This window comes from Hyposmocoma kahamanoa, unplaced genomic scaffold, assembly GCF_003589595.1.
Source record: "Hyposmocoma kahamanoa isolate Upper Pololo Valley unplaced genomic scaffold, ASM358959v1 99702, whole genome shotgun sequence".
Taxonomy (NCBI): Eukaryota; Metazoa; Arthropoda; class Insecta; order Lepidoptera; family Cosmopterigidae; genus Hyposmocoma; species Hyposmocoma kahamanoa.
The window spans coordinates 1,224,337-1,246,908 of record NW_020656001.1 but is presented as its reverse complement, the minus strand read 5'-3'; the positions used below and the strand labels follow the sequence as shown (position 1 = coordinate 1,246,908).

The window sequence follows — 22,572 nt, the reverse complement described above, 5'->3', positions numbered from 1 at the left end:
ACACTTTTTAGCGCGGACCCGACGTCCATATAATTGTAAGTCAATGTCTCTCGATCAACCATCGTACAACGTCGCATAAATAATTAATAAATAAATATTAGACAACACCATATATGTTGATCCGATTCTAAACTAAGTACTGAAGCACTTGTGTTATGGAACTCGAAAACAACGACGGTACCAGAAGCATCCAGACCCGAGATAATATAGAAAAGTTAGTTTTTTTTCATTGATACGGCCGGGAATCGAACCCGGGTCCTCAGATATGACGACACTATGAAAACCGGTATGCAAGCCACTTGACCACAAAGGTCGTCAAAGTATGTGTTTTTCTCACGGGTTATCTATCAGAAGTCCGAAATTACATTTTCCAGAAATAGCGTTTGCTCGAATTTTCGTAACCGCGACAGTAATTTTGAGAGGAATATATTTTTTATTTTAAACCTAACTTAACTTACCTAACCGAGCTAATCGTGTCTTTACGATAAACATCCAACACATCCTGAAAAAACAACGGTTTCGTTCTAATTCGGTATTCGGGGTAGTGAAAATTCGAACAAACGTAATTTGGGAAAAAATAAATTCGAGTTTGTGATAGGTTACCCTTCTCACGCGTCCCGCAGATCAAGTGACAAATGGGGGCTTCAGCTGTCAAGGCGCTACACCCGATTAAGATACGTCTGAATGTACTATAGTCGTCACAAAATACGAGGCACCTTTTGGCATTTGTGATCGCAACGTAAATAGGGATGTGAACTAAACATATCGGTAACCATTAAACGATTTTCACGAGAAATCGATTCCAAATGTTATGAGACTGTGATCGCTTAAATTATTTTTCGGGCTGTTTTCAGTTCTAGATAAGACAATTAACATTTATTTAATCAATATAGAGTTCATATAAATAATGGGTAAGTATTTTAAATGATCACAATAGCAACCTGTAGTTGTTGTTGAAGTGTAGTTATATAAACAGAGTTCACAAAGACAATCCGTAGTTAAGTAGCAAAATTCTGAAGCAAAACAATATACATATATATGCGTAATTATTTGGTTTTCAATCATATTATCGATAATAAAATCTCTTTCAAAATCAAAATGCAAATACTTTTTTAAGTGACGTTGAATTGACTCAGTGAAATTCGGCGAATAATTAGTTACACCACTATTATAAAACAAAAATTGATTCAGGACGTAACTGCTTTTAGGACTTCTCCGACTAACTCAAAACTGCATTTTTTTTTTTGAATTCGTGCTAAATATGTTGTATCACATTTTTCCATAACATAATAAGTTAATAAATTTTTTCGTTGATGGCATTCAAAGTTACATACTATCGTTTTCCTTAGCTGTCAAATTGGGCCGGTTACATTGTGACGATTATAACAAGTTACTGTTGGATCCTGAAATATTGGCGATACTGATTATTTTAACATTAATGTTCCACTGTTGGCCAAAGGCCCCAGATTTATTTAATTTGTCAGTATTATGAGCTCTTCACATAGACAATATTGTGGTTTCTATGCAGTTGTACAGCACTAGGGATAAGGAGAAAGAGAAGTTCAGAAACATCGAGTATATAACCAGAAATAGAGACGAAAAGTCATTTAATTTGTTTGAAAACTATTCTGTCATATCATTACGGTGACAACTGCGCTCGGATTGGTCAGCCCGAATTCGAAACAATTGACGGATGTCGTCGAAAATTAATTACCGATGAAATGTGATTCCGTTTGTTTTGTAATTGGATGTTTTGCTGTTTTTCCCACCACCGAATGGAATAGCCCCCATAGTTAGAGATATTTATTACAATAAATACAGTATACCGAGAGGTACACACAGGTAAGTTGTTGGCGCTGTACTATTTCAGCTTTCTAATTTATGATTTCAGCGCAAACGAGAGTTGATATTTAAAAGTGATATCAGTACCATTAGACTGGTGAGTTGTAAGGGATGGACTATTTCTGGTTGACTACTCGATGTCCAGAAGTGACTTGCTGGAAAGGGGCGCCTTGGTACTCTTACAATTCGGCTTTTAAAATGGAAAATCCCAGCGCTAGGCAGTCTACTACAGGAACCTAGCAATGCCTATTATGAAGAGTTCGTTAACTTTTCGAGTTCTTAGGTTTTCGCGATTGTTACACATAGGAAATGAAACTGTTTTTCCGGATTTAAATCGCGTATTTATGATGGTTTGTTTGAAAAAACAAATATACGCGATTTAAATCCGGAAAAATAGTTTCATTCGTTAACTTTGTTAACATGCTCCAATTCTGAATAGGTTTTGCGATTAACAACTTACTTCTGATGGTTATTCTTAGCTTCAGTAAGGGCCTTAATCCTTCCTTCCAGATCGACTTGTTTCAGCTCTATTTCCGCTTCTTTGATGCTGTTTTCTGTGACGAAATTAGCCATTTTAATATGAAAAAAGATGAAATAAGAATTAAAAATAAAAACTTTCCTTGCACAATAAATACAACGGTGAAAAAGAAAAAATTAGCCATTTTAATATGAAAAAAGAAAAAATTTAAAAAAGAATAAAAATTAGAAAAGCTTTCGTTGCACAATAATACAACGAGGAAAAAGAAGGTTCTTTGAAATTAAATTACAGTAGCGTTAACTTACGTAAAGCATCTAAGACAGTGTCATTGATTTGCGTGACTCCGCCCAGCTCATCCATGATGACCTTGAGGTCCTTGAGGCCCTTTTCTACCTGTCTCTCCGCCTCAGTCGCGTCGTTGTTGGCTTGCCCCACCTGTTGGCAATTCGTGCTTTAATTTTGTCTATGTGATTCGTGAGGTGCCAACGATGTCTATACATTATAATATATGTACAAAATTTGACAACGTAAGTATCGTCATTCAGGTCATTTATTTAACCGACTTTAAAAAGGAGGTTCTCAATCCGATTGCAGTTTTCTTGTATGTAACGTGATTACTTTGGCATTTGTGAACAGATATTGTATATTCTTTTTTTCAGTATTGGTCCCATTTATATTTGAAGAAATCATTCCACCTTTAAGGGTGGCAAACTAGGAATCCGGTTTCGCGCACTTTCTGTTAACTGATTTGAATAAAACTTGGCATATATATAGATTTATTTCCATTAAAAAGCAGATAAGTAAACTTTTGCGGACGGTTTTTTTTTTAATAAAAAAATATAATAAATTAGAGTGGCGTATCAGGAAGTGTGAATTTATTTATTTTTCCTCTCAACCTCCATCATCCTAATCCTATTTCCAAATTTTCTTTTTGTGTAATAAGATTTCTCGTTTTAGAGACGAAGTAAAAAATCTTTGTATAAGTTTAGTAGTTGAAAAGCTAACCGTGAAAGGCAAAGAAGAAAATAAAATCAAATGTGCAAGTCTTTCCCGCCTTACGTTTTGTTTCTTATTTTTCTTGGCTTTTCGAAGTTAGCGTTTCAGCCACTTTCAAGGTTTTTTTTACTTTTATTTAAAACGGGGACACTTATAATATCATAATATTGTGCATACGCGAGATGCGAATTCGATACCTCCAATGAACACTACGCCAACTTAATTTTTTGGTCATCTCTGTTTTTATTCTGTTTTTGGTTTCTTTATTTTTTTTCACAAAATTTGTTTTTATTTTTTTTTGTAACTTTGTATTTTGTACTTTATTTTATTCACAAAATTCGTGGAGCATAATATTAATAAATAAAATAAGGCTGTTTTGAAAACCAGAAATATACCAAAAAATTAAGTTGGCATAGTGTCCATTGGATGTATCGATTTGACAGCATGAGGACGATAGATTCAAACTGTCTTCTAATTAGATCTAGACTATACTACAAGCTTAGAATAATAACGCATAGAATGATAGTTTCATATCAAACGAACTATCGCAAGTGAGGCAAAAATAAAATTCATGTAGGCTAGTTTTAGTAGTAGTTTAATTTTCGGTTTTAGTGAATATTTATATAAAAATACAAGTTGAAACGCGTTACTTCCTCGTGGAATGTGATGTTAGTATCGATTTTATGTTTGTCTGACTTATTTTTACACTCATTTACCGTACATTTCGTCATTTTTAGCTAAAATTCTTGAGCTGTTCGCGGTACAAGTTGACCTTGAGCACTGAAGGCCCGCCCGCTCGTGTAGGCCCATTGGGAGCGCTTCAATTTGCCTCACTTAGCGTGTGCGGACTAGGTTTCTATGCGTTATTATTCTAAGACTACAAGTATTACCTTAAGTTTTGCATTATGTGTCAGTTGCATAGCCTCTTGGGTTTGTCTTTCCAAGTCATCTATTTCCATACTGTCGCTTTCCACTCGCGCTGTAACAATATTTGGTTAGTTGAACGATAAAACAACAATTATAAAAACAAATGACAGTGCGAACAAGTCGTGCGCCTGGTGGTAAGCGACACACCTATCCATAACAGTTGCAGTGTCACTCAGAGATTTAAAACGCAAAGACCTTGGGAGTACTGCCACTGCGGACGTCACCCTGAGACATAAGTTGACAAGTACCATGTACCTAATCTTTGCAATTGAAAGCACTGCAACTGTCACGGATAGGCGTGATGTCACAAAAAACGCGGTATCAAAGCATAAATGAAAATATGTATGTATATATATATATCGAAATTTAATTAATTATGTATTGGTCATGTTGATTTACAATCTTCTACCATCTTTCGGATAATTTTAGTATTCCTCGTATACGTATAAAATACAGTTCTCTTCGTTATCAAAGTAGAGTTCATTCAAAGAATTTTGTGCAGACCTAAACCAGTGAAAATCTGAAGGGGCTCTGAAGGGTAAAATCATAAAAGCACTTTTGACGTATAATAATAATTACGTGGTTTTATTATTCTACAAAGTTCTGTTTTTGTTCAAACTTATTATAGTTAGTGGCAAAAACCGCACTGGGGTAATATTTAGATTAGTTTAACTAATTTCGGTGGCAATTTTTATTATTTACATATTCTAAAATAATACCATGAAGTGTATTATATTCGAATATTCAAATTATAAAAATTATTACCGATATTAGGTAGATAAAACTAACCTGAACCACGGACTTTTTGGCCAACCGATTATTTTCGTAGGGAATTAAAAACAATGCTAATATTATAATAAGAGCTTTGAAGATGCACAAAAATTACGAATACAAAATCGACACTTACTAAACAAATAGGAAATGAAACTATTTTTCCGGATTTAAATCGCGTATATTTGTTTTTTCAAACAAACCAAAATAAAAACAAATTAAAAACAAGGTATTTAATTAATAACTATTGTAACTATAGTGAAAAAATAGGGTGGTTTGCATTAATATTAGACATAACTGGTTGAAGACTGTACCACCTCAGTCAACCGTGACCATGGGACCTGTAAGGGCCCGAAACGTCGGTTTGTTTGAAAAAATAAATATACGCGATTTAAATCCGGAAAAATAGTTTCATTTCCTATGTGTAACAATCGCGAAAACCTAAGAACTCGATACTTACTAAACAATTTGTCTGCTTCGTATCTGAGTTTGCTGGCGTCTGCTCTGGCCGACGTCGCTTTCTTCCTGGTCTCGTGAGCAGCCTGGAACAATTAAAATAATGTAGAAACTGCATTGTAACAATGACATACTTTCACAGTTCTCAAACAAGGGAATAATAATAATAAGTTTTTGTCATTGACTTACAATTATATGGACGTCGGGTCAGCGCTAAAAAGTGTCCGAACTTATAGGACGTTAAAATCGTATACAGAGCGTCATTCACGCTTTAGTCTTCGTTTGTTTCTTCTGACAGCGAAGCAAGCAAAATTAGACAGTACTGCGATGACATTACAATTTAAATTCAACGTTTTAGCTTTTTCATATTCCTATTCATGTCAATACGTTTAAATAGGTTGACTTGGGACATTTTTTTCGTGATTTTTGTATTAGACCCGTCGTCCATTTATTTGTAAGTCAATGGTTTTTGTTGAATCTCAGGATTTTTTACCACCATTTTTTTTATTTACAATTTTAACTTTCATCGGTTCGTGCCGCATAATCTCCTGGTTAAATGGGAAGAGCACTATAACCAGTGCAAGCAAGCCCGCACGGGATCTTAATAAGTTCTGGTTCCGACCCCAAATCAGCCTGTACTGGGTTGCCACAGACCGTTATCACGGACTTCATCCGGAAAAGAACACAAGAGCTAAATGAGAAGACAATTTGCTTACCTCAGAAGCTTTGTCAGCGTATTCCTTCTGCGCTTGCTGTGCGAGGTCGCGCGCGATTTTGGCACGTTCGCTGGCGGTGTTAAGCTCCTCGCTGATACTGGTGATGGCTTTTTCTGCCTCCGCAACCTTGTACTGCACGTCTGGTACGTCCACCGCTGCCTGCTCAGCCAGTTTGCGAGACTCCGTCACTTTGTCGCTGAATTCTGCAACCATTGATTATTTTGAACCTCTTAACTCTTCTGTGGTGGCCCATGTGGAAGTTCTTGCATCGACTTCGCACTCAGATAGGTCGTTGCAGAGACAAGATGTGTAAATGGGGGTTCAGGGAAGCTAGTCTAACTCGACACAAGACAGTTCATGAAGCACTTGCTGTTGTGCCCATACCTGTGCGAGGGAAGATCTCTACGCGGCCATGGATAGCGCAGTCAAGGTGGCATATTGATACCTCCAATGAACACTACGCCAATTATTTGTTTGGTTCATCTTAGTTTTTATTTTGTTTTTTTTTCTTTTTTTTTTACAAAATTTGTTTTTTTTCGGATTTTGTTTTTTTTGTCTTTATTTTTTTCACTAAATTCGGGGAGCATAATATTAGTAAATAAAATAACGCTGTTTACATTAAAAACAGAAAATGGCCAAAAGAATAGAGTTGGCGTACTCTTTTTAAATTTTTATTGAATTGATATTCAATTATTTTATGTAAAATTACTCCACTAGTTTGTTATAATTATTAATACAAAGATCGAATACTCAGAAAAAATTCCTTCGATCCGGCAGGATTTGAACCGACGTTTTCTAGCAAACCGTGTCAGACGCTATGCCAACTAAGCCACTGAACGAACCAGCGCACCTCACGAATTTTTCTATGTGCTTGTTGTCGTATCTTTGTCTTTGGTTTTTCAACGATTTTTTAGCCGTAGCGCCATCTATGAGAAATCTATGAAAGTATTTCGTCCTTTTGACCTTTGCATCTACCAGACCCGGCTAGAGATGTCGCTATTCACTGTATTTAAATTTTTATTTAATTGATATTCAATTATTTTTTATGTGAAATTACTAGATCGAAAACTTAGAAAAAAATCCTTCGATCCGGTGGGATTCGAGCCGACGTATTCTAACAAACCTTGCCAGACGCTATGCCAACCAAATTAAAACTAAACTGAATGAAAACTTGGCGTACTGTTCATTAGAGGTATTGATATACTATTTAAAGTCAATGTTAGTCCTAAAATAACCCCTTAACGATTGGAATTCTAGCAAGCCTCACTTTTAAATCTTCCGATCATCCGGGAAAGCCATCTCGATATTAACCTCAAACGCGTTTTGCATAACTCACCCTTTAAAGTCTTGTAAATTTCGTTTGCGTCTTTCAGGGTTGCCTTAGTCAGTTCGACGTCGCTCTTCGCTTGCGCGTGCAGCTCGTCGAGTCTCGCAAGCAGATCGTTGAGCCGCTCCTGGCTGTTCAATCCGTCGTTCAGCAACTGCCGCCCTCGTCCCATCTCCTCGTTTAACCGCTGAATTGTATCTTCGTTCTCCTTTCGGAGTTTCTCCAATTCCTCAGCTTTGATGTCGATCTGACAAATAAAATGTACAGAGAATGGTGTGCAAGTGAACAAACCAACACGTATTGATAATGTTGAGACTGAATCGGTATACAAATCCTCTTGCCTCTACTCCCATTGGTCATACTCATAGGGTCCATTTTTGCGAAACTTTAGTACTTTAAACTAACGCTATTTATTTGAAAATAAACACATGGACAGCAACAGTATAAGTATAGATATTTAGCAATTAGTAACTAAAAGTACGCCTGTAATGAAGATACTTACAGTCTTATTCAAGTTGGCAGCTTCAATCTTTCGTTTTTCAAGGTTTAGTTCTGGCAACACTGTAGTGTTGACCTCAGCGTACAAGCCTAGCGCCTCATCGTATGCTGCTTTGGCAGCCTTTAGCGCCTGATCGGCCACATCTACCATGCTCTCCAGCTTGGCTTCCACAGACTTCAGTTCGTTTGCAAGGATCTGTACTTCGTTACTAAAAACGGTATACGTAATGATTATTTAATATTGTATTATATTCGTAGTATCTAAGCTCTGGTCATTTTAAAGTCCATGTTCTTAAAGTTGGCTTCAAGAAGCTCGCACCTTGTGGTAATCAGAAATTGCAGGTTTCTTAACATGGTATAATTTCTTATTATTATCCCGATATTTTAGAACTGTTACACGCTAAGTGGTTTGCGGAAGTTGAGAACATTAAGGACAGACTTATCTATCTACCGTCTTTCGCTGCAGACGACTACCCTCATCTTAATTTCTTGCGGTGTTACCATTGTCACTTATTTTACCCGACAAATTACACTCACTGTATCTTTATGTGAAACTGAAGTCGAAATATTCTAGTTTTTATTATTGCTATTGTAAGGCACTAAGCACTGAATTCCAAGCCCTAGATTAAGCGTTTGGCACTTCCAGATTTCGAGTCAGACCGTGGTAAAACCTGCAACTAGGGGCACTCATTTAGCGAGTAAACACAAAAATCTTAAACTAATACCTGATGTTAGCCTGTTTATTCAATCCATCTTTAGAAATCCTTTTGGCGTCTAACGATGTGTTGAAAGCCTTTTCGGCTGTGTGGCGGATGTTGCGCGACTGGTTCTCAAGTTTCTCTGCCAGTTGGCGTGATTCTTTAGCAAGGGCCGACATTTCCCCCGACTGCTTGCCGAACTGATCGGAGCGGTTTCTCGCCTTGGCCAGTGCTGCGGCACCTTCGCCTTCTAAATACTCTAGTACACTCTGTGAAAAAAGTTACGTACGTCAGTTTACTTCTACAAAAATAAGTATGGACAGCAACACTAATGTCAATGTTCCGCGGTTACAGATTTATGCAGCCTATAGTGTGCTTTACACAGATAAGATAAGAAAAGGGTAAGTTCACGCGATTGCACACATCATCGAATGAATTTCTTTAAACTAGTCTCTCAAAGACCCTATGAATGGTCACAGTATTCAAAATTCAAAACATAAATAAATAACATCAGTAGGTACGAAAATCTGTTTGTATAAACAAGTATCAAGGTTGAAAGACATACTTATAGAAATTTATTAATTAAGAAGTAAAAATAAAGAACTTTGTTTCCGTTTATTTCGTAGTTCGTCCGGGTAGGCTTGGCGCGATTGTGATTTATGTTCGCCTGCCATCGCCACCTCTGTCTTGTTCAGGATATCGTTTTCCCAAATAGTGAAATTTATTTTCTAATTTTAAGTAAAAGAAATAATTTTGACTGGTTAGTGCTCAGCCTCAGTATGAGATCATCGGTTCAGTCACACTCGCCGCGCCGCCACCATCGCTGTGCTGCCCGGAGCCATGGCGCCCTCTGCACCCCCCATTCCACACAGGTTATTTCAATATAGCACGAAAATGCTGTAAACACTTTAATTTTAAATATTTTTACAACCTGTGGGCACAACTAAATTAATAATGTGATAAGCCTATGTTCCGAGCGAAGTGCAGGCATTGACGCGCCGAACAGGCTGGAGCTGGCCTATGTGTCTTATTTATACTATGGCAATGAGAAGAAATTATTGTGAGATAGGTGGTTCACGGAGTTAGGGCTAATAAATCTTACATTAATTTCTTTCTGCGCAGCTTCTATGGTGTCCTCGGCCCTAGACACGTTGCCTTTACTCTTGTCAATGGCATCGTTGCCGTCGATGCACTCCTCTTCGATCTTCGTCAACATGCCCCTGGTTATCAAAAGATTATTTTAATTATAGATTTCAGATACATAATCATTCTCTACATGATCATATTCTCGGTTAACTAAGTTGTTGATCGGTATCGAAAACAATTTTCGGTAAATGTTGATTTCCTAGTTTTTGGTATTTTAAAATATGCACCTATAGAATTCAATGTCTCTTGCATTTATACCTGATATCATCAAGTCGTCCACTGAGCTCGTTTAGGTTGTCGGTGATGTTAGATGCGGATCCCAGGTTGAGATCACTCTGCGTCTCCGCCACCAGGCGCTCGATCTCCTTCCGCACTTGCTGCAGCTCTTTATCGAAGTCCTGGTTCTCCACGACTGTCGGCGTCTTCGAAATCTTTGCTAAGATCTAAAATTACGAACCACGTTACCGTCAATATACAGTCACGGACCTAATCTGTAATGTTTATGTTTAACGTTACGCTACGTCCGATTCATATCAGGGTGTCTATTCCCGTCCTCCGTCCAACGTCCGCACGAAACAATTACTAATATTAATATGTTCGAGTATTACATAATATTAACCTTAGAGCTAAGTCCAAACTCATGGTACCACGATTTCGTTTAACCAAGGTAAACAACTCTTTTATGGGGAACTGTATACGTTTTTACAATAAGATTCCGGAGCATATATTAAGTTTATCATTTCCTAAGTTTAAAAACTACATTAAAAATATTTTGATCGAAAAATCATATTACAAAATTGAAGACTACGTGTTAGATAAAGATGTATGGAAAGACGACATGGCTCCAGAATCCACACAAATTTGATTCAAAGTGTATTCCATAGTATTTAAGTTTATTTGAAAAGAGCAATCCCTAGAGCTTCTTGCTCGTTCTTCTCAGGGAGGTCAGCGTAGTGAACGAGCAGTAGCTTAAATGTGACGTTTTCAAGTGTAAATTTATTTTACCTATGGAATAAATAATCTTTGACTTTGACTTTGATTAATATTATGTAATGCTCGAACAGTCTCTTATCTTTCTACATAAGTTTTGTTTGTAGTGTCCCTCACTATCAACCTCTTGGTTATGCATGACGAGCTCGCACAGGGACCATCTAAGACAGGTCCTAACCCCGGATTAGCATGTTTGTAAGTCCTTCATTCTGTTCTCTGAAAGGCTAGTGCCTTAAGTGAGCCGCCCCGGGTGCACGTGCAGCACCCTCCCTATTTTCCAAATAGGTACCGGAGCTGTAGGCACGCTCATTTCCCGTCGCGCTCCGCACGACTAACAGTTACCACCGCTGAGCCGCCAACTTTAAGCCGACTACCAAATCTCCTTTGGTGGCGGAGTTTTAAGGTACGCTCACTTCCTGACGTCGAATGAACGGCGTCTCTTCACTTCTCAAATTCCTACGCGGTCGAAGGGATCGGAAGATATCTAGCTCATTCTCTATTAGCTCTCCGGGTTAGTGCCGGAGATGCCAAGTGGCAGTGTCCTGCGACAATGTCCGGACACAGCCACCGACTTAAAGGGCAATTCACGTGCCCCGCGCGTCACCTCGCCCCGGGCTCTCAACCAGACCGTTACTAAGACGCGCTAGCTGCGCGCAAGACAGACGCTGGGGCAGACGAACGTGTTCGTCCCAGGAGCTAACCACAAGCGGACGTCCGCCGTACCCTGGTATTGCCGTCGAGCCCGTAGTCTCTCCGGAAAACCCTATCTCTCAGGTCGGTAGACAGGGACGTGTAATACTGGACCTATTTTTTTTTATAATATCAATTGACGTGACGAACAAGTCGTGCGCCTGATGGTAAGCGACACGCCTGTCTATAACCTGCGCGTGCAATATTATAATGCATTTAGACTGCTAAACTGGTGTAGTGCACCGGGTATGTTTACGGTGGGTCACACGGACAGCTTCCAGGCCATCATACACAAAAAGTGTCTCGCTGATGAGTATGATTGTCCTATCCAGAAATATTGGATAGTGCAAGTTAAGGGCATAGCCCAGTTTGAAATATAATTAAGTTGCTCTGATCATTACTAACCTTGACATTAAGTTCTTTTACTAACATACTATGGATATTTTACGTTCCGAAATAAATAATAATAATAATTATTATAACAGTTGCAGTGCCACTCAGAGATTTAAATCGAGTATTAGTTATTTGACAGTAATTGTTTCGGACGGATTTCGGACGTAAGACGAATAGACGCCTTGTTCCGAATCCGAGAAACGACAGCCCGAAATGTCACAGGGATAATTTTATCTCTAGGTGTACAAGTGATATTCGTATTTCCTCGGATTCGACCCGGATTTAGTGCACATGTGACATCCGAAGTGGATCCGTATTTTCTAGATTTGTATAGTCTCGGAATCGGAACAGTGGGTCTACTCTCGATCTCCGTCCGACATCCGTCCGAAACAATTACTGCCAAATAAGCAATACTTGACCAAATGAAAAGACGCGTGATGCGAATGAAGCTTCATACTTGATACTTGTCTTTTCATTTTGTCGAATATTACTTATTTGACAGTAATTGTTTCGGACGGATGTTGGAAGAAGAACCAGAGTAGCCCCCCAGATACGAATCGGGTGCAGCCCGTAAGCGCGCTTAGTCTTTAGTAACAGGGGAAACAGTTTAACGGGATTGTACCTTGTGGCTAAAAAACGGTTATGACGTGTAGAACTATTTAAGTGACATAATTATTTATAATTCTTTACTGTACAAATAAACGACATTAAAAATTACATGTTACAAAGGTCACACCTACACAAAGGTGAGCTCATCTCTAGAAGCCAACCCTAGACGTGGTTAATAAAGTAAGCCTGCGGGACATTATTGTACAATAAATTTATTAAAAATTTAACTGTAAATATAAATATCAACGATGACAAAATAAATACGACTAAAATGTACGCCTACATAAACTTTTATACATAAATATATACATACACAATATATATTATAATGTAAACAGAATGATGCAACTGATGGACTGTCACGAATGCTAGCAGGTAATTTATTCCACATACGAGCTGCACTAACTGTAAAAGAATAGTGGATAAAATTGGTATGGGATTGGGGACATAAAAGTGTTCTAGTGTCACAGGTTCGGTTTGGACAAGAAATGGGAGTGAGAGAGTAAAACGGGAACGTAGATAGTGAGGAAGCTGGGGGTAGTTAGTGTAAGATTTTGTATAGAAGACAAAGGCTGTGTAAATCTCTGCGAAGTCAGATCTGGAGCCATTTTCATTTAGATCGAAATTCAGATATATGGTCTTATTTACGCAGACCAATTACGAAAGGTATTGCCAGATTCTGTAGGCGTTTGTTAAGTAGCTTCTGAGTTGCATCATAGCATCTTCGTACCCACTTACTTCGTTAAGTTCTGCTAACTCCTTGCGGTATTGGTTAACGGCGTCTTGCACGAGGTTGTAGCAAGGCGGGCAGTTCTCACAGCCCCGTCCATCCGCTCGGCGCATATTGTTCTCCATACACCTAGATGTGCCCAAGCATTGCTCCGTTAGGTCCATTATTTATCAAAGTTGTGTGAAGAAGAGCTGTGGTTCATTTCATTCTAATAATAACAATTTTTATTTTTGTACGAACGGTTTGTTTACCTGTCACAGCGACGACCTTCAACGTTCTGCTGACAAGAACACTGGCCGTCGATCTCGCACTGGTAGTTATTGGAGCCCCAGTTGTCACAATCACAGTCCTCGCATCCTAGCGCTGAGAACCCGTAGTGGTAGGCGCGGCAGCGGTCGCAGTGCTTTCTGTGTTATCAATGTATACATATACTAAGTATGAGATGTACAGTGATGCCCTATCTATGACCTCCTGACCGACCTTATGCTTCTGAGCTGTGTGAGTGTGAAACTCTTTAACAGTGACGTAGCGTCCATTTCTGTCGCCCGGGGCCCACTTTAAATTTGCTGTCCCCTCTATTTTCACGATTACAAAAGTAGTTCGTTCGGGCAGGCTCAGCTCGATTGTGATTTTATGATCACTTGCCATCGTCATCTTTGAGTTGTTCAGGTCAATGTGTTCAGGATATTGTTTTCTCAAATAGTGAAAATTATTTTGTAATTTTAAATTTTATTGAATTGATATTCAATTATTTTTGTGAAATGACTCCACTAGTTATAATACAAAGATCGAACACTCAAAAAAATCCTTCGATCCGGGCGGATTCGAACCGGCGATATCGTGCCAGACGCTATACCAACTAAGCCACGGAACGAACGAAACCTCACGAATTTTTCTATGTGCTTATGGTCGTGTCTTTGTATTTGGTTTTTCAATGACTTTTAGCCTTAGCGCCATCTATGAAAAATCTATGAAAGTATTTCGTCACCCCAGTTAGACACCTTTACAGCTACCAGCCCCGCTATTCAAATATCCAAATAAGATTTTCATATCCTGTTTTAACAATTTTTAAACATCTGAATCTAAATGTATGATTAGTTGGACCGATGATCTGGTAAAGGTCGCGGGAAGCCGATGAATGCAGGCAGCGCAGGACCAATCGACGTGGAGAGATCGTTGGAGGAGGCCTATGCCCAGCAGTGATCTGAATCTAAGTAGATTTTCTAAAATTCTTACCCGTCGATACCAGGCTTACAGAAGCACTGGCCGGTGAAGGGGTGACACGAACTGTTGTACGAGCCCTCGAGATTGCACTCGCAAGTTTTGCAGCCTTCTCCTGAATTGATGTTGTAGTAGCCGTCCTGTTACAAATTAAACGTAACAAATCTTCAGTGTATCATCGTCAGTGAGTCAACAAATAATATTGTATGATACAATAGGGTAATTTTGAGGTTAGTTTTCCCTGTCTAATTTCAGTGGCATTTTTTATTATTTATATATTCACCCTAATTCATAAGTTGACAAAACCCACATGCCTATAATTACACCAGCACGATTACCCTTCAAAACCGAAACGCAGCGATTCTCATATTACTTTTTAACGGCATAATTAGGTAAGAGGCCTAAGATCATCGAGTATTGGTTATATAATCGATGCTTAAGGTATAGTATAACAAAATTTGCTAAACCAGGTGTTATTTTTTATTTAAATTTCATAATAAAGTCAAATTTTTTTTTGTATATTCGTGAGTTATCCGTTATTTTTAGTTAATATGTCTGAGTCTCACGGTGGTTTTCTATTTAAAATTTAAAATTTCATGTAAATGGCAACACCGCAGAATGGAGCTTAGTATAATCTGGAAAAATTGAAGAAAAATCATCTCTATCTGAATTTCGATCAGTACATGAAAGAGGTTCATACTAAATTTTTGCTTCTATAATTTGAATTGACAAAGAACTTGTTTAAAGTAATTACTATAGGTAAGGTGGCAGTACTTCCGTGGGCGAATTATGAGTTCTACTGCTACCGATACGTATATTAAAACTTAAAAATATATCTTACCTTACTACAGTACAGGCACGCTATGATGGCCGTTTTGACAGATTACAATAGTGAGGTCAAATCTCAATTTATTATCGAAAAAAAACAATCAAATGCGAGTCGCGTCTATAAGTTTTTATATTTATAACTTAACTATAAAGTATTGCAAGGGGTAGCTGATTAAAAAGTTTTAATAAAACGAAAATAAACATGTTTAATTAACATATACTCCATTCGACACTGCTTTGATTTGCAGTGAGCTTTGACGTGAGTTTGCCAGAGGTAGAAGTTGTGCTGGCGAGCGATCCCATAAGTGACGATCGTATTATATTTCGATTTAAAAAATTTCGAATTTCGAACAACAAATGCCGAGTTGTGTCGTAAAAATATATATTTCATAAATTTTACTGCACGTCACTATTGACAACAATGTATGTAGTTGTGAATTAATACGAAACTAGATGATCGGACAAACGTCAAAACGGCCATCATAGCGGTACTATAAAGATTATGCCATGACGTTTACTATAACCAATGAGCGTGATTTGCAATATAACTTACAAATTGTAGTCTGTGAATAAAAGCATCGTTCGATTTTCGGAACTGGCTTCCCGTGGTTTATGTTATACAAAACGATGTTTTTTTTGTAACCAGGGCCTGCTATCTTTGCATGATTGATGAAAAATTTATCGACGTATCTTTCTTTACCTCGCATTTATCGCAGTTCCGCCCAATGACGTGCGGACGGCACGCGCAGAGCCCGGTGAAGCCATCGCACTGCAGCGCCCCGTCAGGACTCTCTTGCGTCCCGGCCTCGTGGCACTCGCAGCGCTTGCAATCGCCTTTCTTCTTCGGGTCTAGGGCATCTCCAAAGAAACCTGGAGATTGTGAACAATTTATAGAAAATTCCATAGAGCATCAAATAATAATAATAATAAATAAATAAAATGTTTATTTCAGTAATACGATTAACTTTACATTAACAGTGGATGGTACCTCCTATTAAGCTTATCAAGCCTGTGTCAGGAGGCACCGCTCTTCCATAGCTATAAATGCTTATTTAACATTTTTAACTTATACCTACTTAATTATCGAGTTCTTAGGTTTTCGCGATTGTTACACATAGGAAATGAAACTATTTTTCCGGATTTGTTTTTTCAAACAAACCGACGTTTCGGGCCCTTTACAGGTCCCATGGTCACGGTTGACTGAGGTGGTACAGTCTTCAACCAGTTATGTCTAATATTGATGCAAGCCACCTTATTTGTTCACTATAGTTACAATAGTTATTAATTAAAGACCTTATTTTTAATTTTACAAAGAAAACATTCCAATTTACGCTACATTAAGTTTTACAAATTATTTTATTGAATGAATTTTTATTAAGTTCAATTTATTATTAATTATTAATATAAATTAGAATAAACTAAAACATATTAATTAGTACTGCAGTCTTATGTCTGTTTGGGATTTTTCAGCAGCATCCTGGGTAGTTAACGGACTTCTTTTGCAAGGACCTGGGGTTTGTCAAACTTCATTGAATGTGTAGGTTTATCCATGACATGCTCGCAGACTGCAGACTTGTTTACGCGACGGTGTATGACATCAGCTTTATTTTATTATTATTATAGCTTTATTATTATACTTAATTTAGTGTTTAATTTTTACATTTCAAATTATTTGAAAAACTAAACAATATGACGATGTGACCTCCTTCATCGTCATCCCACATTTTCATCACCCTCTTTACTGGTTCCTGTCCACTTACTTTTGAAATTTTGAATCGTTCTCTAATTCCTTTTCTTTATTATTATTACGCTCGTCATTCTCGTCAAAATTCTCGAAGCGTGAAGACGTGCATATCGATTCATCATGTTTTGGGGTATGTCTGGACTGTTTATGACACTTTTCCTCTTACTTACAATAAGTTTATGTGGACTGACCCTTTAACCTACGTGACAACATACAGTGCAGGCGGTCCAATACGACAATGACACTTAGACACACATTCAGAACGTCATTACAAAACCTTTGCACCACCTCTGAGCTCTCCTTTACCTGGTAAACATTTGTCGCAACGTTCTCCTGCGGTGTTATAAATACACTTCAGACATTCTCCAGTAGTCCTATTGCAATTGCCCACGGCGTTAGGATCTACATTGCCGTTGCACTGGCACTCCACGCAATCGGCTTGTGGCCCAAATCTACCGATAGGGTCTCCGAAGTGCCCGTCCGCGCAGACTTCACATCTAGGCCCTAAAACACATTAGGTAATTGTGATGTTTGTTTGAATGCAGACACTAAAACAATGTTATGGTTTTTATTTACCAGTATAGCCATCAGGACAGTCGGTGCAAACGATGGTCTTGTCCATAAGCTGAATACAACCACTGTCTTTAGGGCAGGGGCATGGTGTACAGTCGTAGGGCGTGCCTGCGATGGCATTGCCGTAGAACCCTTTCGCGCAGAGCTCGCAGTTGCTACCCGTAGTGTTGTGCTTGCAGATACAGAAACCTGAAAAATAAATACCTTGAGACTTCTGAGAAACCGTATTGAAGTTGAATTTAGGAAATACTACTCACCAGTTGCAGTATCACAAATGTGCGCATGACCGTTACAGTCGCAAGGTATACAAGTGGAATAAGGTCCACCATTAGCAGGCTCGTGCTTGAACCCTGGGGCACATTCTTCACAATAGTCTCCCACGTAGGCTTTTTGACATGAACATTTTTCTACCCAATTTGCTGGGACTGAACCTTTTTCTCGGCCCAATTTTGCAGTTTCTAGCCTGAAACTTGTAAGATAGCCTACGCCGCCTTTGTTGTATGTTCCCCTAATTTTAATTGCGGTTATGTTTTGAAGGATAGACATGAACTCGAAGTTGGGAAGTGTTGGTGTCCATCCGTAGCGGGGATCTTCATGAAGTTTGAAGGTGTACTCTTGAGCCTAAAACGCAAGAAATTATATCCTGAGAATCTGTATTGTAATTTCTCATCACAAAAAATTTACAGTCGCAAGTGACAAATTATTGATGTTGAATTCGCGAGACTTTGTATATCGCATAGCTACTGCAAATTCAGAAAAAAAATCGCACCTGATCTGAAGGTTCTGGATTGTTTTGGCCATAGATGTTCATAGCTATAGAAGTACGGAAGCCTTCGATGATAATATCCTGTGAGGATGGATAGCCTCGGCTTTCTCCAAGTCGTAACGTGAACTTGAGATCGTGGTTGTATGAAGGGCGCTGGTCTCCCAAAAACTGGCTCGAAGCTAAGAAGTAAACGACTTCGTTGCCTCTGGACTTCACAGCTGCAAAGAAAATGCTTTGTAAAGTCTGCCAAATGATTGCTTACGAAAAGTATAGATAAGTGGCTGAGTAGTGATGTTGTTCTCACAATAAATTGTATCGACGACATCCATAACAGTACTAACCGATGTTTTGGAAGCTGGCGTTGAAATGTAATGTAGCTGGCCTATGTTGGTCGTCTTCCGCGCTCCATTTCTCGGAGTCTCTGATGAAGTGCGCGCTGAGCTCGTGTGCACTGTATTTGGGTGCGGAACTGCACTCTGACGAGTGCCCGAAGCAGAAGCATGGTGTGCACCCGAACTCGTTGTCGAGGTCCAGGTTGAAGAAACCCGGTTTGCATCTGAAAATATCCATTATTGTTTTCTATCCTATGATAATGATAATAATAATAATTTAATTATTAATACAAAGAACGAACACAGAAAAATTCATTCGATCCAGTTGGATTCGACGTCTTTAATATATTAGGCCGACGCTCTCCCAACTATGCTACGAAACGAACCAGCAGATGCTACGAATTTTTCTGTGCTTGTTGCAGATCTCTGTTTTTCTTAAAGACTATCTTGCCGTTGCGCCATCTGTGAGAAATCTATGAAAGTTTTTCTACACTCTGCTAGTACTTTAGGTACAGTTACTAGGATGACTAGAGATGTCGCTTAAATCATTGTAACTTGAAGTTTATTGATTATCACGATGCTTTAGTACTATGAATATAGAACATAAACATTGTCTTTTCCCGTACATGCTTGCGTCGTATGGTGCGGTCTTATGGTTTTTAATAATAAAATTAGATCGGGTCAGAGATGGGTTTTTACCCGATAAATATCCGTCGAAGGATAAATATCCGTTTCTACTGAGTATTTATCCTAAAACAGGGATAATTATTTTTTGTTTTTTATAATAAAATTCATTGGAATTATTTTTTTATTGAATAATTACGTTTTTGCCATTCTTTTGTGTAACAATACTGTTCTATCAACATTTTTCGAGTCGAGTGGTATAAAAACTTCGCTTGACAGAAAGTTGTCAAATGAACTGTAACCCTTGAGCTGACCTACCCTGCGTTAATAAAGTGCGACCCAACTTTATGGTCTTGAGGTCTCCCGCGTACTAAATAAAGCCATCTTTGGACTTAAAATAGCTAAGGATTCTCTTTCACATTTCACACACAAAATCTGTTAATTAAAACACTTGATTAAAAATAAATGTTTATAATTGTGTAGTTACACAAAGTGTTTTAAAAATATACTTTGTTTTACTAAATGTAAATAATAAACCACGATTAAAAATATTTATCCACGTTTTTGGATAAGTATCGAGTAAAAATGGATATTTATCCATGACTCATGTCTAGATCGGGCCAATGTATACCCGAGGTGGTTAGCCACTCGAGCTTTAGCGAGTGTCTTTTACTCCCGAGGGTTTATATTGGCTTTTAGTCTTGAGGTGAAAACTTTAATTTTCACTTCGATTGCGAGAAAAAAAATATGTCAATCGTTTACGCTCTACAACAAAATCATGAACCAAAGTTCTGAACTTTTCGCAGTATTATTTTTCCAACTCGACGCCACGATTAGCGGTCTTTAGCGATCATGAGCCTCTTTAGAACGATTTGAAAAGCGCTAGAAAGCGCTAGAAAGCGCTAGAAAGCGCCAGAAAGCGTCTGTACAAATCTTTATATTCGTGTAATGGCCAGGGTTTCAATGGCGGCACCATTACATCCGGGTTTATGGCTTCATTTTTGGTCGAAAAACTATTGCAGCAAATTTTTGATATTTTTTTATGCTCCGACTGTTGTATTATATGGTTTGTATTATAACTTGGTAAAGAATAAAAAATAAGATTTTAGTAAATGGAATTTGGAACAGCTCCGACACTGTTGTGGCGATGGCGGTCGAGCTGGGAGTGACCGTTGTACGAAAACAAAATGGGACAGTGAAGGAAGATGGAACAATTCAAATTTAAAATTTAAATACATGTAAAATAAAAAAAATGATAGGATACAAGCGGAGAGAGGTGATACAAAGGGGTGAGATGACGGTATAAGGAGGTCACACCGTCACAGATTTAAGTGCTACGTGACGTTACTAAAATACTCCATTCACAAGCGCACTAACCGGTGGCAAATAATATGGCGGAACTAAAACCGAACGTAACATTTTCGTAATGAAAATTTCCGCACGCAGTGATCTCTGTGAAACTGTAGGGTTATTTACTTTGATGAATTAATAAAATGTTAAATTACAATCATCTTTTTTTATTTTGTGATTATTTTTAATTGTTGTTTCACTTATATAACTTTTACCTTTTGGCACAAACTAGACCAAGTACTGGCTGTTTGAGTTTGTCTAAGTCACTCGAAGTAAATTAAAATACTAGATACTTTTCACTCCATTGGAATTAAATAATGCACTCTACTCCCGCTACGTGAGGCTAAATTGACGTAGTAACTACTTTTAGAGGCATGAGAAGTGAAAAAGCTACTTACTCTCTGCAGCGACGTCCTTCGACGTTTTGTTTGCAAAGACAGACCCCCGAAATGGGGTCGCATTGCGGGACGTTGGCGTAGGATCCGGACTCGTTGCAGCCGCAGGGTTTGCAGCCCAGTGTCGTGAAGTCGTAGTGGTTTGCTGCACACGTGTCGCACTTGTCGCCGGTCACGCCCGGCTTGCACTGGCATTTGCCTTCCACGTTGCACTGAAGGCTGCGGGAACCTGACCATCAAGTTTGTTATTTAGTAGATGTTTGTAAGCGGTGAGTCATGACCAGGGATCGGAAAAGGTACAGTTTTTTTACCGAAAGTTCGACGAACAGAGACAGAACATTTTCTGACATGTATAAGTTCCTATTCACTACTTATTATAAGTTCAGGTAAATTCCGATCCCTGGTCATGAAAATGGTGACACTAGATTTCAATTCTTGACCAATTAAGTTGTACTATGTTATACTGCTACGAATTTATTTTTCTTTTGCAGACTCCCTTCAAATGTTTTCCTTTTTTAGGCGCACACAAGTGATTTTTATTTATAATACGAATGGGACGAACAAGAACTGCCACTGCGCTCGTTACCCTGAGGCATAAGTTGACAAGTCCCATGTGCCTGTAATTTCACCAGCACCCTTACCCTTCCAAACTGGAACGCAGTAATGCTCACATTACTGCTTGGCGGCAGAAATAGGTAAGGTGCTACACTACCCCTGACGGACTCTTTAACAATGAGGTCTCCTGCTACCAAATATTGTTATAGTAATAGTTAATATTAGTTACTGGGGGGACTCAGAAAGAAAACATCGTTTTAGGGCACTGTAAAGATTGTTAGATGAAATTATAATAACGTCCAAAGTTATTAATGAAAATATACAAATTTTATAATTACAGTCTAACATGAAATATGTCTAGATTTTACAAGTATCTGTTGAATTCTAGATATTCACGTTTATAGACTATAAAACTGGCAGTTCAGCGCCTATTTTGACAAAAAGTTCAGAATTATTATATGGCGATTTCTCACCGACAGGGTTGCAGTCGCATGGCAGGCAGATGGAATTGCTGTCCTCGTAGTAGTTGTCGCGGCAGCGTTCGCAGTTAGGCCCGGCGCGGTTTAAGGCGCAGTCGATGCAATGCCCTCCGTGGCCCGTGCGCTCGTACAACTCCTTGTCAAAGTAGCACTTCTCAGAGAAAGAGTTGCAGTTGCAAGCTACGACAAACAAAACAATTAGTATTTTTTATGTTTATTTCAATGTCGCCATGTTTGACCACCATGGTATTTAGTATTTTTGTGAAATTACTCCACTTTGGCTTAGTGAAGATAAAATAGATTTCTCACAGATGGCGCTACGGAAAAAATGTCGTTAAAAAAAATTAAAAACATAGATCTGCAACAAACACCGTTCGATCCGAGGCTTAGTTGGCATGGCGTCTGACACGGTTTGTTGGAAGACGTTGGTTCGAATCT

The 22,572-nt window shown here is 38.5% G+C and overlaps 1 protein-coding gene across 1 annotated transcript in view; it reads right to left on the bottom strand.

Moving 5' to 3' along the window:
- The window catches only part of LOC113239233 (laminin subunit gamma-1), a 51,861-nt gene that overhangs the window by 5,026 nt on the left and 24,263 nt on the right, over positions 1-22,572 (bottom strand). Inside the window, exons 8-28 of the mRNA XM_026476144.1 lie at positions 22,129-22,314; positions 21,104-21,329; positions 18,741-18,955; positions 18,403-18,617; positions 17,891-18,254; positions 17,637-17,822; positions 17,367-17,564; positions 16,017-16,186; positions 14,504-14,628; positions 13,519-13,674; positions 13,276-13,396; positions 10,114-10,298; positions 9,812-9,929; positions 8,737-8,978; positions 8,016-8,220; positions 7,523-7,760; positions 6,187-6,389; positions 5,475-5,556; positions 4,207-4,295; positions 2,626-2,755; positions 2,303-2,396 (exon numbers count right to left, since the gene is read on the bottom strand). Coding sequence (XP_026331929.1) covers positions 2,303-2,396; positions 2,626-2,755; positions 4,207-4,295; positions 5,475-5,556; positions 6,187-6,389; positions 7,523-7,760; positions 8,016-8,220; positions 8,737-8,978; positions 9,812-9,929; positions 10,114-10,298; positions 13,276-13,396; positions 13,519-13,674; positions 14,504-14,628; positions 16,017-16,186; positions 17,367-17,564; positions 17,637-17,822; positions 17,891-18,254; positions 18,403-18,617; positions 18,741-18,955; positions 21,104-21,329; positions 22,129-22,314 — 3,748 coding nt within the window. The remainder of the gene's footprint in view (positions 1-2,302; positions 2,397-2,625; positions 2,756-4,206; positions 4,296-5,474; positions 5,557-6,186; positions 6,390-7,522; positions 7,761-8,015; positions 8,221-8,736; positions 8,979-9,811; positions 9,930-10,113; positions 10,299-13,275; positions 13,397-13,518; positions 13,675-14,503; positions 14,629-16,016; positions 16,187-17,366; positions 17,565-17,636; positions 17,823-17,890; positions 18,255-18,402; positions 18,618-18,740; positions 18,956-21,103; positions 21,330-22,128; positions 22,315-22,572) is intronic.